Source organism: Mastigoproctus giganteus, unplaced genomic scaffold (genome assembly GCF_048544385.1).
Source record: "Mastigoproctus giganteus isolate SK-2022 unplaced genomic scaffold, ASM4854438v1 scaffold_23, whole genome shotgun sequence".
In the NCBI taxonomy this organism is placed as follows: Eukaryota; Metazoa; Arthropoda; class Arachnida; order Uropygi; family Thelyphonidae; genus Mastigoproctus; species Mastigoproctus giganteus.
This window is the reverse complement of record NW_028328300.1, coordinates 114641-141038: the sequence shown is the minus strand read 5'-3', so window position 1 is coordinate 141038 and position 26398 is coordinate 114641. Positions and strand designations below refer to the sequence as shown.

The following is a 26398-nucleotide window of genomic DNA, read 5'->3' as shown; positions in this document are numbered from 1 at the left end:
ATCAGACATTGTTTTTTTTCCTGGAAAATAGAACCTGAATACTCCAGCCTAAGGACCAACATGTGATTAAATCTTTTAAGGATCAGTATTTATAGCGTATTCTGGCTGATCTAATTGACAAGACCGACCACGAACAAATGAGTATGCAGCAATACTGGCAAGTCTTCAACAATATAAAAGATGCTTTAAATTCATTGGTGCTGCATGGCATGAAGTTCCACATAACTATTCAAAGTTCATGGCATGAGTTATGACCAGATCTTAGTAGCTCTTAAAAAGCTCTGATACCGATGAAGATTATGCACAAACTAAAGACAAATATGTGAAACTCACTAAAAAGATTAGGTTCACACTGAAGTGTGATGCAACTGATGTCTATGATTTAATTGATTCACATCAAGAATTTTCAAATGAAGATTTGTTTGCACTGAAGAAGCATCACATTCAAGAGGAGGCAGAAGGGAGCGAAAGCCCAGAGGTTGAAGAAGAATGGAAGAATGGTTAAAGAAGAAGCCTGACAGTAAAAGGAATACTGAAAGCATTAAATCTTATTGATGAAGGCCTAAATCTGTTAGTAATGAAGACCCTAATCTTGAACGAAGCTCTAAAGTGCAATAAAGTTATGCTAGAACTTGGTTGCTACTATGAGTCGTAGCATGAGAAGATGCAACATGCAAAGCAACTAACTCTGGATTCATTTTTCAAGAACTCATGGGAGCAGTCAAGTGAACCCTCTACTTCCTGGGTTAGCGTAACACACATACCACTACCAATCTGGTGGTGGTGGGAGTGTTACGCTAACCAGAGGGAATGGAAGCTGACTATGATGATCCCTCTCATCAATTTGCCTAAGGCCATCCTCCACTCCAATCTCTCTCTCCCTCTCAATTGTTGTTTGTATTGTACTGTATATGTTGGTTATAGTGAACATGATTTTTCTTACTATACAAAAAAATAAATAAAAATAAAATAAATAAATAAAGATGAATCTTTGGAGTGCCTAGTCTTCCAATCAAACAAAATGAATGGTATGTACTGGTAGGGATATCTTAGCTAGATGCGAGAGGTATCCTCATAGACCTATTATTGCATTTTTTAGTGATCATTTACATTATGCGTGTATTTAAATTGCACAAGCCTCTCTGAAACATAACCCTTGGGTAAATTGAGAAGCCACTGTACTTGGATGTAATCTGAAGATTTTTTTTTTTTTCCCATATTTTTTTTTTTTTTTTTTGTTAATTGTTACAAAATAAATAAATAAATAAATAAATAAATAAATTTTCTGTTTATACTCCGGGACAACCAAACGGTCAGAGGAGTTCACAAGATAGATAGAATACAAGAAACAGCACCGTATTCAGTAGTCACGGGCTCGAACCCCGGTCACTCAAGGCACGTGTACTTATACACCGGCACGCCTGACCACTAGGCTACGCTGCATGGCTTTCATGCATCACTGTCCATATTAATTCTAACAAAGGCATTTCCAGGAACTGTTTATTGCAAAACAAGACCATAACTATGCAACATGAAACCTACAAAATCATGCAACATTATGCATTATAAACAGCCAATCTTATTTTATTCTGTTGTACAACCATTTATAAAATAATAAATCAGTTTATTATAAATAAACTGATTTATAAATCAGTTTATTTATAATAATTTATTTTAAATAATAAAGCAAAGAATAGCCTTTATCCTAACAAAACATTTTATACAATTCAAGAATTAAAACAATTTTACATTGTATTATACTTAATATAACTCACCCTGTCTGTTAATATTATTCACACCATCATTTAATATGGCCATACAGTGGTAGGATGAAGTCTTATGCTGCGAGACCACTGGCATTTGGGATCCAATATCAAAGAAATCCAAAACCATCACCCAAGTATGAAGGTTTATTATTGTATCCAAACAGTTGAAATCTATATTTATGTGGCGATTTGTCTGAAAAACACAACTTATAAATAATCATTCAGGTATATATTTGTTTAAAACGTAATTCAGTTTAAAATTTAGTGGTGTAAATAGTCATCAAATTCTTTTAGTGAGATTTATGTCAAAAATATAAGATTTTGTGTCATTTTGCATCCTGTTTCTATTGAAACAATCGAAGGCTGAAAATAAAACAAAATTAAATAAATGCATTCCGAAATACAACATACGATGGAAAAATAAAAGAAAATTAAAATAAAGAAAATAGCCCAGTTGCTCCAATTAGCAACAAAATCAAGGACAAATCTACTCACCATTCACAATCATTCTGTGTTGTTGTTGTTTATGGGGTTTTAAGTGCAATGGCTACTTAGGCCATATTGCAATTAGAAAAGTGGTTCATGCTGCCTGTTTGGTTCATGTAGAAGCAATTAGAAACAGCTATATAGTCCTATTCGTTTTAGGAAGGAGAAGAATTCTGCGATGTTTGATTTTTCGCCTATGATATGGCTAAGTGACAAAGGTACCTTTAAGCTTGCTAGAGAACTGAATGACACTAGTCGAGCATTATGATACAGAGTACATTCTAGAAGTATGTGTTTTACTGTAAGTGGTGTATGACAATGATTACACTGAGGTGGGTCATTCCCTGATAGGAGGAACAAATGAGTTAAATGAGTATGACCGATTCTGGCTCTGGTTAGGATTACTTCTTCTTGTCTGTTTGCAATGAGGCTAGAAGCCCATAATTTTGGTACAGGTTTAATTTGAAAAAGTTTATTATGAATTTGTGCTTGCCATTGTAGAGTCCATCGACCTTTACATATACTTCGGATCTTCATTTTATAATCTGTGAACGGTACTAAGGAATTTGTTGGGGCTGCTCTCGATGGATGTTTGGCAGCATCGTCCGCAATTTCATTTCCTGGTATTCCAGTATGGCCAGGTATCCAGCAGAAAATAACCTTTTGTTGGTGCTCTCTCAGACGTATCAACTCTGTTCTAATGAGCTTTAATGGTGGGTGAGTAGACGGGGAGTTGTTTTGCAAGGCTAATAAGGAACTCTGCGAGTCTGTGTAAATTAAACTCTTTTGAATTGACATATGGAAAATACTTTCTATAGCAAGCTTTATGGCATATAATTCAGTCGTGTAACTACTGCACTCTGTTGGGAGAGATAGAGAAATGATAGTATCAGGGAGTACTACTGCTGCGCCTGATCCACTCTCAGACTTCGATCCATCTGTATAAATTTTAGCGAAGTCAGGATAACGTTGAGTATGCGCTATGTGGAGCTGTTGGATGTTAATATCTGATAGAGAGTGTTTACCCCACTGGTAGAAATAATTGTCGCAAGATGGCATGATGACAGACCATGGAGGATCAGGATCTACAGAATCTTGTAAGATTTTATTGAAGTGTATATCCCAATCTTCTGCTAGCTGTTTTAGCCTAATACCAGCAGGCCGAACTGTCTGTGGTTTGTTTCTATAGAAGGTCATAAACTGTGGATTGTAGAGTATTGGCCAATTAGGATGGGTCATCTGGCTTTGGATCTTGGTTGCATAATTCAGCAGCAGCATCTTTCTCCTGATATTTAGGGGAGGTTCATGAGCTTCAACATACAACCTTTGCACTGGAGATGTTCTGAACGCACCTAGTGCTGTTCTGAGAGCTGAATGTTGAATAGGATTGAGGCGAGATAAAGCGCTCTCTCTAGCAGAATCGAAGACAGGGACACCGTAGTCCAGTCGAGATCTGATTATGGATCTATATAAATGTAGCAGGCTTTGGCGATCTGCTCCTCATGTTGTGGCTGATAAGACTCTTAGTATGTTCAGTTTTTTTTGACAAGTAGTGCGGAGATGTTCAATGTGCTTTTGGAAATTTAACTTATTGTCAAAGAACAATCCTAGTAGACGAGTACAGTTAGCTATGGGAAGAGGATGGTTATTCAAGTGTAGTTCAGGTTCAGGATGCATATTTCGTCTGGAGCAGAAGTGTATGGCAGTAGATTTCTGGCTGGATAGTCTATAACCATTTTGTGTCATCCATGTCAGGATGCGATTCATTGATATCTGAAGTTGACGTTCAATGTAATGCATGTTTTGGGAATGACAGGAAATCGAGAGATCATCTGCGAATAGGTATGAATCCACAGTTTTTGGAATGAGTTCAATTATATGATTTATTCTCATTGCAAACAAGGTAGCACTGAGAACAGATCCTTGTGGAATTCCTTCTTCTCGGATAAAGATTTTAGAGAGGGTTCCCCGATAACGAACTTGAAAGGCTCTCCGTTGAAGAAAATTTTGGATAAAATATGATAAATTACCTCTCAGGCCAAGAGAATGTAGATCCTTTAAGATTCCAAAACGCCACATAGTGTCAAAGGCTTTCTCAACGTCAAGACAGACCATGACAAGATGTTCCTTTTTGATGAAAGCATTTCTGATATTTGTCTCGGCTTTGATCATAAGATCCAACGAAGATCGGTTTTTCCAGAATCCAAATTGTTTGTTACTTATCAAGTTTTGAGACTCGAGGAACCAGGTGAGACGGTGATGTATCATTTTCTCAAGAGTTTTGCTGAGACAGCTGGTGAGTGATATCGGTCTGTAATTTTGAGGAACCGAATGATCTTTACCGGGTTTTGCAATCGGTATTACATAAGAATGACTCCAGGAGCTGGGGAAGGTATGTTCAGAAAAAATTCGATTATAAAATATGAGCAGCGAAAAGAGTGATCTTTGGTCCAGATTTCGGAGCATTACATAATATAACCCATCAGGGCCAGCAGCACTGTTTCTTGAGTTGGTAAGAACTTGCTGTAGCTCGAACATGGTAAATAGCTGATTATAAGATAAAGCAGAATTGTCAGTGTAATTCAGTTTGGATCTCTCTGCAACTGTTTTACGTTTTTGGAATGATTGATCATAAGCATTACAAGAAGACAACAGAGAAAATACAATTCCCAGTGCATTTGATATATCTGTGGGATTAGAGAGTTCTTGTCCATTCCAGTTTAGTAGCGGGGTGGATAGAGGTGGAAATTTATTGTTTAAACATTTTATTTTTCTCCAGATTAATCTGATATCGGTATTTTTATTAACTGATGAGGCGAATTTAATCTAAGTTTCTTTTTTTGCTTTGCGTCTGATGTAGCGAGCTTTAGCTCTCAGCCATTTATAGTTAATAAAATTGGGGGTGGTAAGATTTTTGCAGAAAAGATTCCATGCTTTGTTTTTCTCTTTTTTTCCATTATTGCAATCTTCGTTCCACCAGTAATTTATTTTTCGTCTATTTCTTGCTTGATATAGAGGTATGGTGACTGATGCAGCTGCCAGGATTTGAGTCGTGATGTGCTCAGTAACACGATTGATGGAATCGGTCTGAATGATATCGTTATCAAATGATATGTGCGATCTGTATTTTGCCCAGTCAGCCTTTGAAAATTTCCATTTAATTGGACTTTCTGTTGGGTATGAACAGGGTGTTTGAATTTTGCAGATTAATGGATAATGGTCGCTACTATAAGGATCACTCAGAGGTATACAATCTATACTTGGAAAGAGTATTGGGGAACATATGGAAAGGTCTATAGCAGATGTTGAGCCAGTAGGGAGATGCACATATGTAGGAGACCCAGTATTCAGTACTGTTAAATTCTGCCTATCGATCAATGTTTCGATAAGCTTACCTCGTCTGCCTGAGGTGGGGGAACCCCATAATGGGTGATGTGCATTAAAGTCTCCTAGTAAACAAAACGGTGATGGTAACTGCATAACAAGATCTTCAAGTTCCTGAATAGTCTACTGATGTTTAGGCGGAAGATAAATGGAAACCAATGTCAAAGTAATACCACTAACAACACGCATGGCAATGGCTTCTAAGGATGTTTGTAAGGGAATACGTCTGGCGGGGATGCTTGAATCCACGAGTATCGCTACTCTGCCATGAGCGTTATTGGAGACAGCCCTGTCTTGCCTGAATACAGTGTAATTTTTGATTGCAACTGAGACCAGTGATGTCAAATTAGTTTCTTGCAAGCACATTGCAAGAGGTTTATAGTGATGAATTATTTCATGTATATCGTCTATGTTACTGCAAAGACCTCTACAGCTCCATTGGATAATATGTTGCATTATTTGGTTTTGTAAGAGAAAGATGAATCTGTCTGCTTTTTATGCGTAGGTTGTTTGTGACGGTCAGATTTAGATTTTTCTTTTCTAGGAAAATTAGGGCGTCCTGAATCATTTTTATCCTCCATATCTCCATCTGCATATAATTCAAGAAAATCTTCTTGGTTGGGCATATCATCAGTATCCATGCTTGTTGGTTGTTTCACCTCCACACTATCTGATTTATGCAATTTTTCTGCCACTGTATTGTGGGATATGTTCTGAGTTGGAATTGTGAGTGGCGTATTATTACTTAGGTCCACTAACTGTGATTCAGATGTAGGCTGAGTTGATAGTACTGATCGAGTACAGTCGGCGATCGATTTGTCTGGAGAGACTGACACTACTGTCTGACATGCTACTAATTTGTAACTATGGACAGCCGAAGCATAAGTGGTTTTTGGAATACTTGATTTTACTTGTCTTCTAGCTTCTTGAAAAGATACTTTATTTTCAGTCTTGTATTTCTGTATTTTTTTTCCTAACTTCCAAAGATCACAATCTTTGGAGTAGGCTGGATGATTGCCCTTGCAATTAGGACACTGCGGAGTTTGTGCCTTGCATTCAGATTGAGTGTGAGTTTTGCAACCGCAGTTTGGACATGTTGCATCTCCACGGCATGCTGTCTGGGAGTGGCCAAATTTCTGACATTTGTAGCACCTCAGAGGGTTCGGGATAAAGGGCCGAACACGACAGTTTAAATAGCCTGCTTTGACTGAGGATGGGAGATTCAGTGAACTAAAGGTTAAAATTATGCTACGGGTTGGGACTAAGGTGCCGTATTTTCTTATCATGATTCTCTTGGCCTGAGTTACATTTTGATCTTTTAGTTCCTGAATTATTTCTTCCTCGGAAACGTTCAATAGGTCCCATTCACTGATCACTCCCTTGGAAGAATTCAGGGTGTTATGTGGAGTGACTTACATTGGAATTCCACTTAAAGATGAAAGTTTTAACAGGAGGTCGGAGTGTCTTGGAAGAGAGGTCTCTATTAGCAAGTCACCAGATTGAAGACGTTTCACCATTTTTGGAGATGCTGCTGCATTTACAAGGCATCGTTGTATGATGAAAGGCAAAAACTTGCTGACAGGTTGTGAAGATAGAGAATGGATGATCAGGAAAGCTGGAGCTTCCTGCTTGTTTGCATCCTTTTTTAGTCTTTTCGACAATGAGAAGTCATGATCAGTTTCGTGGTTGTCATGTTGCGAGCTCTTTGGCTCTAATCGTGGGAAATCATTAGTATCCATGTTTACTCCTTTTAGCCCTGGGAGAAGAACTTTCTTCTCCCAGACTACCAGCCCCGCCACGTGGAGGCAGGAGCAGTGCCACCAGTGACCAAGCAGTTATTAAGATTAGTAGAGTGAGTTGGTATTTAATATAAATACTAAAGAAGAAAGGTAGATTCCCTTTCTGGATTCTTACGTAAGATTTTTTAAGCAAAGAACCACTTTAAGTGAACAAAACAGAAGAAAATCGCACAACAAAAATAGAACTATATCACTTTCAAAGATCACTTTATAAGTCCCAGGGAAAAATCGTTTGTCACTATCGCTTGGCACTCGGGGCCATCATTCTGTGAGACACTGACATTGTACAAAAACGTTATGGGAAACCTGTTGTCTCAAAACTTTACTAGACATGTTGGAGAGACAATGTGTGATCGAGAGTTGCTAATATTTGATGTTTCATAAACACTAAAATGTGGCAGACAAATGCATCAGTGAATAATCCACTGTTAAATTTCAAAAGCAAAGAACCTCCATTACCTGAACATTTTAACCTATATGAAGTAACTTTAATAAAGTATTTCCAACAAAAAATGCACATAGTTTTCCTAAAAAATGCATACATTCACAAATTATTCCGAAATTTGCGCAAATAAAAATACAAGCAAACTATAGAAATTTTAGAAGAAAGTTCAAAAGAGCCGCCATATCTATAGTAAAACATGCACTAAAACAAGGGATCCAAACAAAGGGAAACCTTCTGCACTATATTCACTGAGTCAAAAATTAACAAAATCACTTGTGGAATGCCTTCTCCCACCATCTACAAGATAGAATAAAATTTCATACTTACAGCAAGACATGAGAAAAAATGGTTCTCCCTTTAAAAATGCAGGGACCAGAATTTGTAGGAATGTACCAAACAGGTCCTGCAAATGGTGATTTCCTAACCAATCTTTCCAACTATAACTTAACAAAATAAGAACAATCTCCTCCACATAAAGGTGTCCATTACAGTGTTTGTTTGTTTGTTATTTGGTTTTTAGGAGCATTAGCAACTAAGGCCATATTGCTCCCGGATATGCGGTGGTCATTCTCTGACCTTTCCGCATCCTCCGTATTTGGTGGTGACGGGCTCGAACCCCGGTCTAATCAAGAAGCGTGTGCTACGCACTGCTGCTCCTTCCCACCTGGCTACGGAGGCACCCCATTACAGTGTGACCCCAAAAAAGATCCCATACAATTACTATGTGATAGGTGTCCAAACAGGATTACATAGTCACAGTAACAGAAAAAATTGAATTAAGCACAAAAATAACGTAATATATAAAAAACCAAATCTTACTCGTAACCTTTCAAAGGAAGAGTTTCAGTGCATCAAAAAATTAGCTACAAATAAAAACATCATCATCCAAAAGGCAGACAAGGGCGACTCAATAGTAATAATAAACAAATCCAATTATGACAACAAACTAACAAACCTCCTAAAAGATACTGATACATATCAAAAACTAGAAAAAAATCCTATTCCCACCATCAGACCAAAAATCGAAAAAGAATTAAAAAGATTATGGTCCAAAGAAAAGATCTTGTTGTTATTTGGTTTTTAGGAGCATTAGCAACTAAGGCCATATTGCTCTGGGGATATGCGGTGGTCATTCCCTGACCTTCCCGAATCCTCCATATTTGGTGGCTCATGGTCTCAAACCCCGGTCTAATCAAGAAGCATGTGCTACGCACTGCTGCTCCTGCCCACTGGCAAAGAAAAGATAACAAGCAATTTGCACACAGATCTCTTACACGTTCACCCTATATCTTTGGTGTCATAAAGTTACTCAAACTCAACAAACCATTAACGTCCATAGCAATTTGCACACACATCTCTTAGCCGACTCAACACGTTCGCACTATATCTTTGGTGCCGTTAAGTTACACAAACTCAACAAACCATCAAGACCTATAGCAAGTTTCAAAAACTTGTCCAGCAAACTTGGCCAAATTTGTAGTTGACTTACTTAAACCTTTAATGAATCATTACAAATATCGCATAAAGAATACAGAACACCAATTTTCATCAGTCACAATAAAAAATTGGAACCCGATGAAAAATTATATTCCTTTGACATAAAATTACTATCTCCAAATGTACATCCACAAAAAGCAGTGAAGGCTATGCAACATTTGTTATGCAATGATCCCACACTAAAAAACAGAACCAAATTAGAAATCACTGACATAAACTTATTAAAATACTGTTATCTGCCAATTATTTCACCCACAAAGGAGTCTTTTACCAACAAGTGTTTAGGGTACCAATGGAAAGTTCTATAAGTGGACATCTCTCCGAATTTTACCTCTTGGAAATAGAGATTCATATCGCATCCAAGTACTCTTCCCCATCCATTAAATTCTATGGAATACATTAATGATTGTCTGCTTATAGGAAAACCAGACACCATAAATAAAATTGTTGAAATAGATGAAAGGCTACAATTCACAATAGAAAATGAAGAAAACAATAACACAAACTTCTCAAATCTAACATTAACAAGAAATGCCGACACAAATAAGGGAAATTATTTATGAAAGAGAATGGGCCTGTGGCACTGGTTTCCATGGTTTAGAAGAAGAGAATACAGCAGGGCCAGTGGAAGCAGTAGCTAACTAAATTTAACGTTTTAATACGACAAGTAGCTTTCGGAATAACGAACTCCTTCTTCAACAAGTACATAAAGAAATGCAAATATGACATAAATATCAGGAGCATTTCCAAAAAATTCAACAAAAAGAGATCTGAACTCAGATTTTGTTTTTCTAATCTGGCTGAATATTCTCTCGCACTCAGCATATCTAGAAGGAATTGTTAAAATACCAAGCATTACTCAGATAACTTGTTATATTTCAAGCTTCCATGTGCACTTGTTCTGACTTAGTCATACACAGAAATTTTTATAACTACTATCATCATCAGCCATTTTCAATCCACTGCAGGATGAAGGCCTCTCCAGAAACTTTCTAGTTCCTTCTGTTTTCTGCAATGGCCACCCATTTACTAACCACAAACTCATGAATTTCATCTATCCATCTCCGCCGTTGTCTTCCAGGTTTTCTTCTAGCTCCTCTTGGGTACCATTCTGTTATTTTCTTAGTCCATCTGTTATCATGTCTTCAAGCTATGTGTCCTGCCCAAGACCATTTTAGTTATTTAGTTTTGATAAGAATGTCCTTTATTTGAGTTTGCTACCTAATCCATGTGTTTCTCTTCTTATCTAACAGTCTGATTCCCAATATAATTTGTTCCATTCTTCGCTGTATAGTTCTCAGCTTCTCTTCCATTCTTTTGGTGCGTGCCCAAATTTCACTTCCATAAGTCATGGTCGGGAGTATACATTGGTTCATTATTTTACGTTTCAGACAAACTGAGATATTGCTCCTCAGCGTGTGACTATATTTCCTGAATACTAGCCATCCAAAATTTATTCTTCTCTTGACTTCCAGCCATTTATAATTATTACACCTAATAACTTGCCCAAGATAAGTATATGACTCCACCTTTTCAATTACAGCTCATTCAATCATTATGTCCCTTTCTGTGGCATACTTGTTCATCATTACTTTTGTTTTAGCCATATTCATCTTTAGTCGAAAATTCTTACTAACTGTGCATAACTGATTAGATTTACTTCTAATTCTTTGGGATTGTGGCTTATGACCACAATGTCATCTGCAAATCATAAATGGTTTAGGTACTCTCCATTCACACTGACTCCTTTCTGCGACCAGTCTAATCTTCTGAAAGCTTTCACAAGGGCAGCAGTAAACAACTTCGGAGATATTGTGTCTCCTTGTTGAACTCCCTTCTCAATTTTAAATTTGCTACTGTCTTTGTCTAGTCTAATAAAGGTCCTGAGCGTTCTCTAATATTTTCTTCAAAATCATAATATATGGGGTATCTATGCCTTGTCTTTCCAGTGCCCGAAACAAAACATTCCTTTATGCTGTATGGATTCACATGCCTTTTCATAATCCACAAATGTCAGGCATAATGGTGTTTTATATTCATTTCCTTTCTCCATTAGCTGTGATCCATAGTTGAGAATCCTGTCCTAAAGCCAGCTTGCTCCACATCAAGTATTCTTTCTAATCTGTTAGTAATGACCCTTGTGAACAACTTGTAGATGTGGGATAACAAGCTAGTTGGGCTATAATTTCCAATTTCTGATTTATCCCCTTTCGAATGCAACTAAACTATGATTGCATTATTCCACTCCTTTTCTAATGCATTTTGTGATGAGTTGTGCCAGTTTTTGTGTCATGTCTCTACAGTAACTTCATCTTCACCTAGAGTTTTCTGATTCTTCATTTTCTTCAATGCATGTTCCACCACATCAGGAAGAAAATTGGGTAAGTCATACATGTTACTAATTTGCATTCCATCTTCCCCACTGCTGGCATCATTCCCTCACTCCTTGTATAATTCTCTATAGTAGTCTTCTGCTATTTGAATTATGCCTTCTCTGCTATTTATAAGTTCACCATTGCTATTCTTCAGTTTCAGTATCATTTGTCTTTCTGTATTACTGCTCATGGCTGCTGATTTAAGTCCTTTGTTTTCCCTTAATGATTGTTTTACTTTTCTTGTGTTAAACCTTCTTATGTCCTCTCTGAGTCCCTAATGGCTTTGCATAACTCAGTATACTCAATTTTCTCCTTGTCTGTGTTTATCTTGCTCTTCATTTTTCGAATTCGGTTCATCATGACAAGTGTTTCTTGACTAATTTTTTCTTCTTTGGATTTCTTTTTACCTATAGGTTTCTTGGGCTTTATCACTTTCAGAACGTTGTAATATTCCTCGTCGATATCTTGGTCCTGAGCTGTCTGCAGAAACTCAAATTTGTTCTTAAGTTCCAGTACATACTGCATTTTCTCCTCTTCTGTTATCTCAAAGACCTTCATATTATTTACTCGAGTCAGTTTTTTTTCTTTCTTTTCTTACATCTATATCAAGTGTGCATCTTACCATTCTGTGACCACATCCAACATTTCCCTTGTTCAGGACGGTAACATCATTCACGATATATCTTCTGTTAGTGAGGATTATGTCGATTTCATTAGCTGTTAAACCATTTGGACTCTTCCATGTCCACTTCCTGTTCACCCTTTTCTTGAAAAAAGTGTTCGTTACCAACAATCCTCGACATTCTGCAAATTCCACAAGTCTTTCACCTCTTTTATTTCTTTCACCAATTACAAAATTTCCTATAGTTTCCCCTTTCTGCACTGTTTTGTCTTTTTCCAACATTAGCATCGAAATCCCCCATAATGATAGTGTAGTGGGTTTTCTGCTCATCTAGAAAACTCAATTTCGGTGTACATTTCTTCAACCTGTTCATCATCATGGCTCGATGTTGGTGCATAAATCATTAGAACCTTTAGCTTGTACCTCTTGGAAATTTTGAGTATTAGTCTTGACACCCTTGGTGATGTACTGTTGAATTCCAAAATGTTGTTTTTCATATCTTTATGGACCAGAAAGCCAACTCCACCTTCGCTCCTTTCACTGTTTCCATTGGTGTACAGCAGATTTCCACTTGATAAACTTATAAGTGATTCATTTCTTCTTCTTTCAGCCAAATCGATGCTATTCCAATTCACATTTTCTAATTCCTTTTCCAGTTCTAATATCCTGTCTTCACCGATGAGAATTCTTACGTTGTAAATGCCCAAATTCAGTTTCTATGCATGGCAGCCTGGTCATACCCAGAGATTCTTAGCACCATCTGCTTTTACTCTGATCCTCTCGCTGCCGTAAGAGTGCCACCTAAGTGACATAACAGGGCTTACCATCGAGAAGGTGTCCATAAGTGGATTTTAGGGTGGCAGGCCAACCGGACTTCTTCTAAATCTTCTGTAATAGAAAGAAATTGGATCCATCAGTGTTTTAGACTGAGTGTCTGATAACACACAAAATACCTGTTCCCCTCCCCCCTAAGTCAGGTATCATTTTGGTATAATTTGGTATGGTAACCAATTTACAAAATGGAAGAGATAGATTTGAAAAATGTTGCTAAAATAAATTTGAACATAACATTCTTCAAAACATCTAGAAGTAATGACGTCAGTACATGGATGTAAGGTGTACTAAACTGCATAGGTATGCTTGGATCTTCAAATGCTGGCATAACATTTAAAAGAAACAAGCAAATTGCTCTATTAAGCCAGAAGAGAGAAACATGAAGAGACTTTCTGCATGAATGAGGATAACATGCCTAGAATTATCAGCTTACTTGGCTTGTTCAGGGTTCCTTTTCCCAGAAGTTTATAATTTGGAAGCACTTTTACTTGAATTCCTCAGTTTGTCTTTCAAAACTTTTGTTTCATGAACTAGATTTGAGCATCAGCATTAGCAAAGGCAAATGATGCAAAAAAGCAAGCTTATATACGAGGGTGGTTCAATAAAGAATCGCCCTCACCTACTTCCACATATCGCAGAATCATGATATTTTGTGTGTAGCATCATACATATCTCTGTACTAAAGGTGTAAAATTTCAGCCTGTGTCTTAATTTGTTTTTCTCTTACAGAGCTGAACATGTGACAAAGTAGCATCATGGACAATGTTGAAGCCAGAGCTGTAATCCAGTATCTGTTCTTGAAGGGGAAATCACCTAAAGAAATCCACGAGGAGATGACTGCTGTATATAAGGATGAAGTCACATCCTATAGCATTGTGAAGCACTGGCACAGTTTAGGTGTAGTTGGACGTTGGTAGAATCTGAGCCCATTTCAGGTCGTCCCCATTTACCTATTGATGACAGCACAATCAGAAAAGTGGAGTCATTAATCATGGAAGATCCCCGGATATCTGTGCATGAATTGTCCCAGGGGGTGAAGATTATTATGGGCTCTGTTGAATCAGTCCTTCATGACAAACACCATTTATGGAAATTGAGTGCAAGATAGATTCCCTGATTATTGACTGGTTTCCAGAAGGCTGATCGACAACAGAAATCACAAGGGTTGTTAGCACAGTGCCAAAAAAATGAGTAAGACTTTTTTTCTCGTCTAATCACTCAGGATGAAAGTTGGATACACCATGTCAACTCTGAAAGTAAAAAGCACTCCATGGAATGGCGACATCAAAGTTCCCCACTCACCAAGAAGGCAAGGGTCAAAGCATTATCAGGAAAGGTCTTGCTAACTGTTTTGGGATGAGAAAGGTGTAATATTAACTGATTATCTGCTGAAATGTAGAACAATTATAGGTGCCTATTATGCCAAATTACTCACAAATTTACAGGAGAAAATCAAAACATGTAAGTGTGGCATGCTGTCCAAAGGTGTGAGAATGTTTCAAGACAATGCCCCAATTCACACTTCTGAAATTGCAACAACACAAGTGGCCAATTGTGGATATGAAATACTGCCCCATCCAGCCTACTCACACGATCTTGCACCATCGGACTTCTTGTTTCCTTCAATCAAATCATTTCTTCGGGGAACCCATTTCCTCGGGGGAACCTCTGACAACAAGACTCATTTCTGCAGTAGAGTCATGGTTCAAAGACAAACCTCACCACTTCTACAAAAACGGTATCCGTAGCCTCATACATCGATGGAAAAAATGTGTAAATTTGCATGGTGGCTAGGTAAAGAAGGACTAAAACCTTTGCCAAGAATTAACAGGCTAGCACCTCTGCAGCTAGGTCAAGGTGATTCTTTATTGAACCACCCTTGTAGCATCAGCCAAAACAAAAAAAAAAAACACTTCGAATTTCACCATACACTCGCTCCAAATGTTTACCTAGTTCTGCCTTGAATCTATTTAAGCTATCAACTTCTATAACAACAGATGGAAGATTCTTCCAGCAATCAACCACATCCTCACTAAAGGCAAACTTCTGCACAACTATCCTACAACTGTCTTTATTCAATTTAAATTTATGCTCTCTCAGGCGATTATTCTGAGCAACAGGAAAAATCCCATCAGCATTGAGAATGCTCAAACTATTCAACCCTTTATAAACCTTGATCAAATTACCTCGCAGGTGCCTAGTCTCCAGACTAAAATTTGCAAAACTTAAGCCTTTCTTTGTAAGAGCAACCATTGGTTCCGTTGACTAATCTTGTTGCCCTTCTCTGCACTCGCTCCAGCAGCTCTACATCCACCTTACAACGAGGCCTCCAGACCTGTATACAGTACCAAAGGTAGGGCCTGACCATTGCCTTATAAAAGGGGATAATCACCTCCTTATCTCTGCTAGAAAATTCCTGTATATCACTGACAAGACACCATTAGCTACTCTTGCAGACAGTCTGCACTGCTCAGAACACTTCATATCTGCCTGTACAATTATCCCTAGGTCTATTTCATTTTCCACTACACTGAGTGTAATACCACCCAGTTGGTACATTTCTCTGGGATTAATGCTTCCCATAGGCAGTACTTTTCATTTGTCAATGTTAAACTTCAGTTGCCACCTCTCAGCCCCATCTGCTCACCTTTTCTATATTCCGTTGCAGTAGCGTACTGTCATTAACAACCCTTCCAAACTTCGTATCATCTGCAAACTTGGACCAAGTTTGCCTGATATACCATAATCAATATCGTTAATTAATACAGAAAACAACAACGGACCCAACACTGAACTCTGAGGAACTCTGCTAATATTATTAGTCCAAGAAGAGCAGTGCCCACTCATTACCACTCTGTCTACTTACACTCAACCATCCCCTTATCCATAGAAGCAATTTGCCTCCAATGCCACACAGCAGTCTTCCATGGGCAACAGTATCAAAAGCCATTCTAAGATCTAAATATATAATATCAAAGTTATTCCCTGCAACCAGTTCCTTTGTGACCACATCATGGTATCCAATCAAATTGGTCAGAAAGACTTTCCCTTAACAAATCCATTCTGCATCTGAACTATTACTGCAGTCTTATCTAGGTGATCCTGCAATGTTTCTTTAACCAGTGCCTCCATTAATTTCCCCTGGAACAAAAGTTAATCTAGCAGGTCTGTAATTACCTGTGTCACCCTTTGATCCTCCTTGTGAATTGGGGTAACATTTGCACATTTCCATTCCCTGGGCACCTTCCCTGTGTCAAAGGAAGCTCTCATAATTATAGCTAAATGTTTGCTTACTTCCTTTGCTGCCTCCTTTAATATAACTTGATAAGATTCCATCCACCCCAGGTGCCTTTCTTATGTTTATCTTCAACAATTTCTCCCCCCCACCCATTTTCTCAGTTACAACACAAAATCATCTAGCTCACTGCCAGAGTTTAATTCACCACTGGCATTCCCCTCCCTGAATAACTCCTCATGTGTGAATGTAGAAGAAAAATACTCATTTAGTTTGTTAGCAACCAGAGCAGGATCATCAACAGTTTAACCATCGATATCCAGTGCACAAATCTGATACATCCTCTCCCTTCTAGAGTTTACATAAGTAAAGAACTCTTTGCTGTTTTTCTTTGCGTCATTTGCCAAATATTTCTCGTAATTTGCCTCTGCCTGACTAACCTCTTTTGTGACTTGGTGACCAGCTTATATCTATCATAGGCTTCTGTATCACCTATTAATTTATATGTATCCCATCCATATTTCTTTTCTGCCACATGTCTCATTAGTTCATATGACATGGAAAAATAATGGAGTCACAGGTTAAAGATGCATTGCAGGATCATCTAGACAAGACTGCAGCAATAATTCAGACACAGCATGGGTTTGTTAAGGGAAAGTCTTGTCTGACAAATTTGATAGGATATTATGATGTGGTTACATAGGAACTGGATGCAAAAAATAATTTTGATATCATATATTTGGATTTCAGGAAAGCTTTTGACACTGTTGCACATGGAAGACTATTGTACAAATTGGAGCAGAATGGTATTAAGAGTAAGTTGCTACAATGGATAAAAGGTTGGTTAAGTGGGAGAAGACAGAGGGTGGTAATCAATGGGTGCTGCTCTTCGTGGACTAATGTTATTAGTGGAGTCCCACAGGGTTCGGTGTTGGGTCCACTGTTGTTTTGTATATTTAACAATGATATTGATGAAGGTATAAAGTAAAGTGCAGCCATTATCAACCCACTGCAGGGTGGAAGCCTCCTCAACAATTCATGCTGAGGGAAATGGACCATAATCTGCCACGCTGGTCCAGCGCGGATTGGCAGATCGACCGTATTCAACAGTCAGGGGCTTGAACCCCGGTCTACTCAAAGAGCGTGTGCTACTGCACTCCCGCTCCTGCCTACTCGGATATCAGGCTTAATGTCGAAGTTTGCAGATTATACAAAGGTTGGCAGGGTTGTTAATGACAGTAATGGCAGTGTGCTACTGCAACAGGATCTAGATAATGTGGGCAGATGGGCTAAGAAGTGGCAACTGAAGTTTAACCTTGACAAATGCAAAGTACTGCATATGGGTTGAAGTAACCCCAGAGAAACGTACTAACTGTGTGGTACTACACTTAAGGTGGTAGAAAATGAAAAAGACCTGGGAGTAATTGTGCAGTCAGATATGAAGTTTTCTGAGCAATGCAGACAGGCTGCCAGGGCAGGTCATGGGGTTTTGTCAATGATATATAGGAATTTTGCTAGCAGGGAGAAGGAGGTGATTGTCCCTCTGTATAAGGCAGTGGTCAGACCAAGCCTTGAGTACTGCGTACAGGTCTGGAGGCCTCATTTTAGGAAGGATGTAGATTTGCTTAAGCGTGCACAGAGAAGGGCAACAAGATGGGTTAGAGGAATTAAGGGATCCTCTTACCAAGAGAGGCTTAAATTCTGCAAATTGCAGTGGCTGGAGACTAGGCACCTGGACGGTGATCTGATTGAGGTGTATAAGGCCTTGATTGGGTTGAGCACGCTGAATTCTGATGGGATCCTTCCACTTGTTCAGATTACAAACCTAAGGGGGCATAAATTCAAATTAAGAAAAGACAGATGTAGAATAGATGTGCGAAAATTTGCCTTTAGCCAGTGGGTAGTTAATTGCTGGAACAAACTTCCATCTGTCGTTGTGGAAATTGATAGATTGAATAAATTTAAGGAGGAACTGAACAGGCATTTGGAGGGAATGGTGTGTTATTATTTTTTTTTTTTTTTGGCTGATGCTGCATAAGCTCATACACTTGCTTTCTTGAATCACATGCCACTACTACTACAACTACTACTACATCATTTAAGCCTAAATCTGAACAGTATTTCTTAGTTGGTATCAAAAGCCTAGTAGCTTCCAGATTAATTCTTAGAATGCTTCCCATTTTGAATTTGCTGTTGGTAATACAATCAGTTGGTCCCAATGTATAGAATTTAAATACTGTCTCAGCCCTCTGTAGTCGACATTACAAAAGCAAAAACCCTTCCCTTTACCTCTGATGGTAGTTACCTCCTTGAGTAAATCGCACTTCAGCACACTGTGATAAATGACACCCAGTGGTTCCTTTATCTGAAGATTCTTAATGCATGAAGAATCACTACTGATAATCAGATCAAGAGTATTACTCCTCCTAGTTTCCTCCCGAACATACTGATGTAGAAAACAATCATCCAATAAATCCACAAAAGGCTTGCTAGTGTGTGAGTGACCAACCCACAAATTCCAGTCAATATCTGGCAAATTAAAATCCCTCATTATAAGTCTCTCTGATTTACTGGCCCACTCTATTTCCCTGTACAGTTGTTTATTATACTCATCAGAGTCATTAGGCCTATAACACACTCCTACTCTCATTTTTCCTTTCCCAGTGCTTAGGTCTCAACAAACTGACTCGACACTGCATTGTCCACTGGCTGTACTTGCTTGGATTTTGTGTGTTTCTTAACTAATAGCATAACCCCTCCTCCCTTCCTATCCTGTCTATCTTTCCAGTACACATTGTACTCCCTAAATTCCATTTCTGCATTCCTTATATCTGTGGTGCTGCCTCCATAGCCAGGTGGGCAGAAGCAGCAGTGCATAACACACGCTTCTTCATTAGATGGGGAGGCTCGAGTCCATGATCGCCAAATACGGAGGATGTGGAAGGGACAGGGAATGACCATTGCATATCCCCGGAGCAATATGGCCCTAGTTGCTAATGCTCCTAAAAAAAAAAAAATAAATAAACCAACCAACCTTATATCTGTGTTACACCATGTCTCTGATATCCCAACAACATTTGCCTTTGATGTTTTGAAAAACACCTCAAATTCATTAAATTTATTTACTAAACTCCTAGCATTGGTGTATATGCAAGTATACATGCACCTGTTCCTATTCTTAGCTATCCTAACAAAGCCCATGTGTTTACTTGTACCGCAATGGCTCCAGCAGTCTCTGAAATCCCCTGCATCTTGTTTTCCAGGCTGCTGCTCATTCCAATAGAAGCAGTGCAAGAATCATTTTCACCTCTGCTAGCAGCTACTGTTAATCTATTATTCTGTGTATCTGTCCCCAAGCTAGCAGTTTTCCGATCCACCTAACACCGCCTCGATAGCATTAGCAAATATTTTTGCACCCTTTTTATTTAAGCGTATCCCATCCTTGTAGAAGCGTTCTCTCCTGTTAACATGCACTAGGGTATGTCTGTCAGCGGCAAAGGTTGATGACATTGTAGAACAGATATCTTCTTTTAAGGGCACAAAAGGTGATATTGTTGCATCACGTTAGCACCTAATTATATTAACAGTAGGAGACTGACAAAATTACTTAACAAATACAGAATACTGCATATGGGTAGGTCACTGCTGAAAAAAAGCCGTGAATTAGGGTTTAATTTGAAAGTGTCTGCAATTCTGCCCAAACATGATAGGAGGGAGTATATGAGAAGAGCCTTGTCAATCAATTCGGCCCTGGATAGATTGTACAAGGGTCAAGGGGTAGAATTTTTCTCTGACATAACCCAGTGCCACTCATTACTTTTTCACCACTTCTAAACATCTTCTTTAAACAGACTCAACACAGATTGCCACTGTCCTATCAGCCTAATTACACATGTAATCACTGAAGGATAATACATGCACACATTAAAAAGTGTTCCCACACTAGATATACATTAGTTGAAATTGTTTAAATCTATCTTCCCTTTTTTAGAATTTCCTTCTTCTCCTTATTTCTAGATAGTAATAAATATCCAACAAATATTCATTCACTTTCAGAGGATCCCTTTTCATCACACAATTTAATAAGTTAATGTGTACAGCCTATTAGAACCAAGTTCTCAAGCTCCTCATTTAATATACCCTTTTCATGCCTGTTTTTAGGCCTCCCATAACAGGCACATCAGTGTTATTTACTAAGTGTGAGATAGTTTCTTGAAGGAATCCTGCATGCTTTCAGGTCAATCAGAAGATGCTTAATTTTGACAATGAAAACAAGCCGCTTTTGATTTGACTTTTTTCTACAAAAGGTTACCATAATTAGATATAGATCTACATAATTTCACTAACAATGCTTGTTGATTTTATTAGATGAATTGTAGGATTCCTTAAGTTACCAATTCAATTGACTTAATAAATGGTAGCAATAGCTTAATTTTTAGTACTTAAACTGCAGTTGGATTTAGAATAAGTGGAGTGGGAATTGGCTAAAATTGAGGTTAATATGGGTGAGCTTAATTGTTTTGAACGGAATTAAAAAGCCATCAAGAAAATAGAAGGGCACGTCTTCATCCTTGGTTGTCATGAAATAAATTGAAAATATTGGAACTTGAGAATGTAATCACAGAGACCAATAGCTGTAACGATTTGCTTTCGTATTACCGTCTTCAGGTGGTAATAGTAAAGAAGAGAGAGAGAGAGCGCGCATGAATATAAAGAACTCTTAAGTTCCCATGATGCTCTTTTATGCATGCGGGAATCTCCGGTGCATGAGATTCCAGGCCGGGGAGAGATTATATGGTAGTTTTGCATTTAATACATTAAATTTAGAATGATGTCGGAGCCATTCTATGATTAGGGCTTCATACTGGTAAATTCTGAAACTGGATTTTAATTTAATAATGGGAACTGCTGAATCTACTAAAGGGGTATGGTTATGGGATTGTACGTGTAACGTGATTTCTGTATTTGATTGTCCGGTTCTAAACCTATTATAATGGCAGTATGCTCGTGTGTTTGATGTTTTTGTAGAGCCGTATTTTGAAGTGGTGTTTCCGATGTAACATGCATTACATTTTTGTTGGCTTTCTATTAAATATACTATATCATTCATATCACTGAACATGAGTTGAACATGGATTCTAATTTATTGTATGTAGAAAATGTGAGTGTAATTAATATCAGTATTTTTAAAAATTCGCCTGAACTATCTAGCAAGGTAGTAGTAGTAGTAGTGGCATGTGATGCAAAAAAGCAAGTGTATGAGGTTATGCAGCATCAGCCAAAAAAAAAAAAAAAATCACACCATTCCCTCCAAATGCCTGTCCAGTTCCTCCTTAAATTTATTCAACCTATCAACTTCCACGATGACAGATGGAAGTTTGTTCCAGCAATTAACCACCCGCTGGCTAAAGGCAAATTTACGCACATCCATTCTACATTTGTCTTTTCTTAATTTGAATTTATGCCCCCTTAGGTTCGTAATCTGAACAAGTGGAAGGATCCCATCAGAATTCAGCGTGCTCAACCCATTCAAGACCTTATACACCTCAATCAGATCACTCCGCAGGTGCTTAGTCTCCAGCCACTGCAATTTGCAGAACTTAAGCCTCTCATGGTAAGAGGATCCCTTCATTCCCCTCACCAATCTTATTGTCAAGCAAATCGGCATCTTTCTAAAATGAGGCCTCCAGACCTATATGCAGTACTCAAGGCGTGGCCTGACCATTGCCTTATGCAGAGGGACAATCACCTCCTTTTCCTTGCTAGCAAAATTCCTATATATCATTGACAAAACCCCATGACCTGCACTGGCAGCCTGTCTGCATTGCTCAGAAAACTTCATATCTGACTGCACAATTACTCTCAGGTCTCTTTCATTTTCTACCACCTTAAGCGTAGTACCACATAGTTAGTACTTTTCTCTCGGGTTACTTCTACCCATATTGAGTACTTAGCATTTCTCAAGGTTAAACTTCAGTTGCCACTTCTTAGCCCATCTGCCCAAATTATCTGGATCCTGTTGCAGTAGCACACTGCCATTACTGTCATTAACAACCCTGCCAACCTTTGCATCATCCTTCCAACCTTTGACACTAAGCCTGATATACCTTCATCAATATCATCGATATATATAAAAAACAACAGTGGAACCAACACCGAACCCTGTGGGACTCCACTAATAACATTAGTCCACGAAGAGCAGCACCCATTGATTACCATCCTCTGTCTTCTCCCACTTAACCATCCTTTTATCCATTGTAGCAACTTACCCTTAATACCATTCTGCTCAAATTTGTACAATAGTCTTCCATGCGCAACAGTGTCAAAAGCTTTCCTGAAATCCAAATATACGATATCAAAATTATTTTTTGCATCCAGTTCCTTTGTAACCACATCATAATAACCAATCAAAGTTGTCAGACAAGACTTTCCCTTAACAAACCCATGCTGTGTCTGAATTATTGCTGCAGTCTTGTCTACATGATACTGCAATGCATCTTTAACCAGTGACTCCATAATTTTACCCAGAACAGAAGTTAAACTAACTGGTCTGTAATTACTCGTGTCACCCTTCGATCCCCCTTTGTGAATTGGGGATACATTTGCCCATCTCCAGTCCGTGGGAACCTCCCCTGAGTCCAAGGATGCTCTCATAATTATGGCTAAGGGTTTGCTTAGTTGCTTTGCCGCCTCCTTTAATATAACTGGATAGATCCCATCCACCCCATGTGCCTTTCTTACATTTAACTTCAACAATTTCTTCTTCACTTTGCTCTCAGTTATTACAAAATTATTAAGCACCCTGCTACAATTTGATAACCTTCAAAGTACCTGAAAGCATAATGTGAATTGTCAGTTTGATTTGATTTGATTTTTTATGGTACATTGGCAGCTAAGGCCATAATGCGCCAAGTCAAGAATTGTCAGTAATTTATTGCTGACAATTCACAGTAATATTTCAGTCTGAAGTATATTTCAGATAGAGGGGCTGAGATCCCCAGTCCCATGGGTAAACCAAATATTTCTTGATATATTTGGTCATTGAAATGGAAGTGTCTAGTGTCTATAGAAAGGAGGTGAGTTTTAGTATACTATTGATTGAAAGGGAGGCACGATTAATTAGGGTGTTACCATTGGTTAGAAATTTGCGTAGGGCCTGTAAAGCAGTTAGTAGATGTACATTGGTATATAATGAAACTACATCAAAGGATGCTAAAATATCTGTGTTGGAAATAATAATAGGATTTATTTTTTCGAAAACTTGGATAGTATTGTTACCTCTAAATTTAGAAAATCATGTGAGAGGGAAATAATTTTAACTAGAAAGCAAGAAAGGTTGGCAAAAGCTGATTTATTAAATGAGATTACCAGTCTTAGTGGATGGTTGGGTTTATGTAATTTGGTAAGTCCAAACATATGCGGAAGGATGTTGTTTCGTATGCCGATTTGTTGTAAGGTATGTAGGTTGATTTCTTTATTTGTCCTTAGATTTCTTAAAATAATATCAAGTGTATTTTTATGTTTGGTGATATTATATGTGTTATCTAGTTTGTATGTATCTGAATCAGAAAGAATTTGATTCATTTTTTCGATATATATACTTTTATTTAGGATAACTAAAGTGTCTCCTTTATCTGCTTTTTGTATGATAATGTTTGGGTTATTTCGTTAACTTTATGTCCATTAACTGTTGTTTATTTATATTGGGTTGCGATTGGAATTTTGATTTTAGAATGGAATTAGATTGGTGTATTACGTGCCATTCATCTGGGTGATGTTCTAATTTGGTCTGAAGTTCTATAATAAAATCTTTAGAAGGATAGTTATTAGCATTAGCATTAGTAGAGGCATTTGATACAAGAAAGCAAGCTTATGCAGCATCAGCCAAAAAAAAAAAAAAAAAAACCCACTTCCACTTCACACCTCTGTTCATTCAAAATACCTGTCCAGCTGAGCCTTAAACTTATTTACGCTATCAACCTCCACGACAAGGGATGGAAGTCTGTTCCACCAACCAACCACCCGCTGGCTAAAGGCAAATTTCCGCACGTCTATCCTACATCTGTTCTTCCTCAATTTGAATTTATGCCCTCTCAGGTGATTATTCTGAGCTAGAGGAAGAATCCCATCAGCATTGAGCATGCTCAAACCATTCAAGGCTTTATACACCTCTATCAGATCACCTCGCTGGTGCCTAGTCTCCAGACACCTGTAATTTGCAAAACTTAAGCCTTTCTTCGTAAGAGCACCCCTTTGTTCCATTCACTAATCTTGTTGCCCTTCTCTGTACTCGTTCCAGCAGCTCTACATCCTTCTTGAAATGAGGCCTCCAGACCTGTATACAGTACTCTAGGTGTGGCCTGACCATTGCCTCATACAAGGGAATAATCACCTCCTTATCCCTGCTGGAAAAATTCCTATATATCATTCACAATACTCCATGAGCTACTCTTGCAGCCCGTCTGCACTGGTCAGAGAACTTCATATCTGCCTGCACAACCACCCCCAAGTCCCTTTCATTCTCTACCACTGTCAGTATAGTACCACAGAGTTGATACATTGCTCTGGGGTTGCTGTTTCCCATGTGTAGTACTTTACATTTGTCAATGTTAAACTTCATTTGCCACCTCTCAGCCCATCTGCTCAACCTTTCCAGATCCTGTTGCAGCAGCATAGTGTCAGTAGTGTCCTTGACAACCCTGCCAACCTTTGTATCGTCTGCAAACTTGGACATTAAGCTTGATATACCATCATCAATATCATTTATAAATACAGAAAACAATAATGGACCCAACACTGAGTCCTGAGGGACTCCACTAATAACATTAGTCCACGATGAGCAGTGTCCATTGATTACCACTCTCTGTCTTCTCCCCCTCAACCACCCCTTTATCCATAGCAGCAATTTGCCTCCAATGCCACACTGCTCCAATTTGTGTAGCAGTCTTCCATGTGCAACAGTATCAAAAGCCTTTCTAAGATCCAAGTATATAAAGCTATTCCCTGCATCCAGTTCTTTTGTGACTGCATCATAATATCCAATCAAATTGGTCAGGCAAGACTTCCCCTTAACAAAACCATGCTGTGTCCGAGCTATAACTGAAATCTTCTCTAAATGATCCTGCAGTGCTTCTTTAACCAGTGCCTCCATTAACTTTCCTGGAACAGAAGTTAAGCTCACAGGTCTATAATTACTTGTGTCAGCCTTTGATCCTCCTTTGTGAATTGGGGTCACATTTGCACATTTCCAGTCTATGGGTACCTCCCCTGAGTCCAAGGAAGCTCTCATAATTATGGCTAAGGGTTTGCTTACTTCCTTTGCTGCCTCCTTTAATATAACTGGATAGATCCCATCCACCCCGGGTGCCTTTCTTGTGTTTATCCTCAACAGTTTCTCCTCCACTTTACTCCCAGTTATTTCAAGATTCTGTAGCTTACTGGTAGAGTTGAATACACCTCTGGCATTCCCCTCGCTGAATAACTCCTCATGTGTGAATGTCGATGCAAAATATTCATTTAGTTTGTTAGCTACCTGAGCAGGGTCATCAACAGTTGACCCATCAATATCAAGTGGACCAATCTGATTCGTCCCCTTCCTTCTAGAGTTTACATAAGTAAATAACTCTTTGCTGTTTTTCGTTGCATCCCTTGCCAAGGATTTCTCGTAATCTGCCTTCGCCTGCCTAACCTCCTTTGTAACTTGGTTGCATATCAACTTGTATCTATCATAGGCTTCTGTGTCATGTGTTAATTTGTAAGTATCCCATGCATTTTTCTTCTCTGCCATATGCCTCATTTGTTCATCTGACATCCATTTTGGCCTAAACCTTGAACAATATTTCTTAGTTGGTATGTAAAGCCTAGTAGCTTCCACGATTAATTCTTTGAATGCTTCCCATTTTGAATTTGCTATTGGTAACATCATCAGTCCTACTGCATAGAATTTAAATACTGT

The 26398-nt window shown here is 38.4% G+C and overlaps 1 protein-coding gene across 1 annotated transcript in view; it reads right to left on the bottom strand.

The window, feature by feature from the left end:
* Nucleotides 1–26398, bottom strand: part of LOC150074871 (intermembrane lipid transfer protein VPS13D-like) — a gene marked incomplete at its 5' end in the record, with an annotated part of 233196 nt that overhangs the window by 92349 nt on the left and 114449 nt on the right. Inside the window, one exon of the mRNA XM_090389446.1 lies at nt 1776–1959. Coding sequence (XP_090245572.1) covers nt 1776–1959 — 184 coding nt within the window. The remainder of the gene's footprint in view (nt 1–1775; nt 1960–26398) is intronic.